This window comes from Galeopterus variegatus, unplaced genomic scaffold (genome assembly GCF_000696425.1).
Source record: "Galeopterus variegatus unplaced genomic scaffold, G_variegatus-3.0.2 Scaffold50605, whole genome shotgun sequence".
Classification (NCBI taxonomy): Eukaryota; Metazoa; Chordata; class Mammalia; order Dermoptera; family Cynocephalidae; genus Galeopterus; species Galeopterus variegatus.
The window spans coordinates 1,695-3,508 of record NW_007776716.1 but is presented as its reverse complement, the minus strand read 5'-3'; the positions used below and the strand labels follow the sequence as shown (position 1 = coordinate 3,508).

The 1,814-nt window shown below is 47.9% G+C and overlaps 1 protein-coding gene across 1 annotated transcript in view; it reads right to left on the bottom strand.

The window, feature by feature from the left end:
- Positions 1 to 101: 101 nt before the first annotated feature.
- The window catches only part of LOC103584338 (uncharacterized protein C9orf78), a gene marked incomplete at its 5' end in the record, with an annotated part of 3,334 nt that continues 1,621 nt past the window's right edge, over positions 102 to 1,814 (bottom strand). Inside the window, 3 exons of the mRNA XM_008565387.1 lie at positions 102 to 345; positions 783 to 881; positions 991 to 1,127. Coding sequence (XP_008563609.1) covers positions 254 to 345; positions 783 to 881; positions 991 to 1,127 — 328 coding nt within the window. The remainder of the gene's footprint in view (positions 346 to 782; positions 882 to 990; positions 1,128 to 1,814) is intronic.

The following is a 1,814-nucleotide window of genomic DNA, read 5'->3' as shown; positions in this document are numbered from 1 at the left end:
CGGGAGCGCCGCCGCACTCCCAAGTGGCGCACTGTAGCAGTGCACCACCGGGCCGGCCCTACAAACAAGTTTTAATAATGCTCACAGGAACAGAGTTCATCTCCAAGTAGGAAAACTGCACATTGTTTTGTTTCAAAATGTTAGTCTGTTTTTGGAACTGTCTGCTAGCAAATGAGCAGGCTTCTCTCCAGGAAGCCTTTTCTCATGGGAGGGAGGGTAGGGAAGGTACTATTTACATCACACTGTGCACACATCAGTACCGCCTGTTCATCTTCTTGAACTTCTCATAGTGGTAGTCATCAGTGGCCTTCTCGTTAGCAGGACGTTTGCGGTTAGGAGGGGACCCTGAGAAGGAAAAGACCAGGAAAGGCTCTTTGCCATGCCGAACCCACCACCAGACTACTCCACACAGGCAAGGACCAAGCCTGTCTCATTCCCCACTGGAGCCCCAGCGCCTAACCCTGTGCACAAGAACATACAAAGACCTCGGTAAATACCTGTTACTTGTAAATAACTTCTAGTTTTGCTTATTATAAAGTTTCTAATTCTAGAGTCTCTACTATGCTTGACAGCCCAGTGAACCCTGAGAGGTAGGTTCTATTACTATACCCATTTTATAGATGAGGAAACTGAGGCTTGGAGAGGGGAAGGCACATGTCATGGTCCGGTGTGTGGCCCCGGCCCCAAAGCCCAAGCTCCGCCCCTGACAGACCCCATCCTGCCTCCACTGGCCCCTGAGCACTGACTGCTTGGGGCAGCCCAGAGGCCTCTGCTGTACTCACGCTCAGGTTCTGGCTTCTCTGTGTCACCCACTCTTAAGGGCCGGGCTTTGGGCTCTTCTCTGTTTCTCCGTATGGGGGCATTGAGCTCCTCATGATAAACTGGACCAAAAGAGATAGGCAACACATCAGACAGAATATGGAGTTGCTGGGGACCTCAACCCAATGAGGTGGGGGGCCAGGGAAGACTTGCTTTCCCAGAGATGCTTACATCTGTTGTGCTGTACATAATTCACAGCCATGTTGGTAGGCACAAAGGATGTCTCACTATCTTTCTTCTTGTTCTGCTGCTCTGCCAGCAGACGGGCCTTGGCATCCTCCGTGGAAATGATATTTTTTATTTTAGCACTATGAGAAGAAAGGAGCCACACCACCCATTAGATCACAGTACCTTTGGTACTCACACAGAATTGACTGGTGAGGCTGGCAGCCCACCATTGCTTAAGGAAATCATCTGTCATGGGGCACTGCTCTCCACAGTTTATCAAGCTCCCTTACAGTCACATTCTTTTGGAGAGCAGGACTTATTCTCCTCTCCTGATGAAGAGGAAATCAAGCCTTAAAGAAGTAAAGTGAACTGCCTAAAGCTCAAAGCTAGTAAGGCCGGAAAAGAGGTGAGAACCCAGAAGTCTCCCAATTCTCTACTACATCCAAAGATGATTTTGACCATTGTATTTCTTCCATGACAATCCTCTTTTAAAGCAGATATTTTGTAGTTAAAATGAAAGGAGGATCATGGGGAGAGGTGGTCAGTGAGCCATCAATACGGTTCCTGCTAGAAGAAAACAGAAGAACAAAGGGCCTGATTAGAACAGCTGGGGAGCTGTGAACAAGCGCTAAAGAAACACCTTTGCTCTCAGTGGTCAGGGTCTCTTAAGACTCTTCAACTACTCTGATCAAGCCTTCAGAGAAACTTCTTTGGACAACCTGCCAGAGAGAATACAATTTATGTGTGAGAATACAGTTTTGGGTTTCCAAGCAGACAGGTAAAAAATGGTCCCAGTGACTTTTAAATGGAAAGCAGAGTGCTGTTCC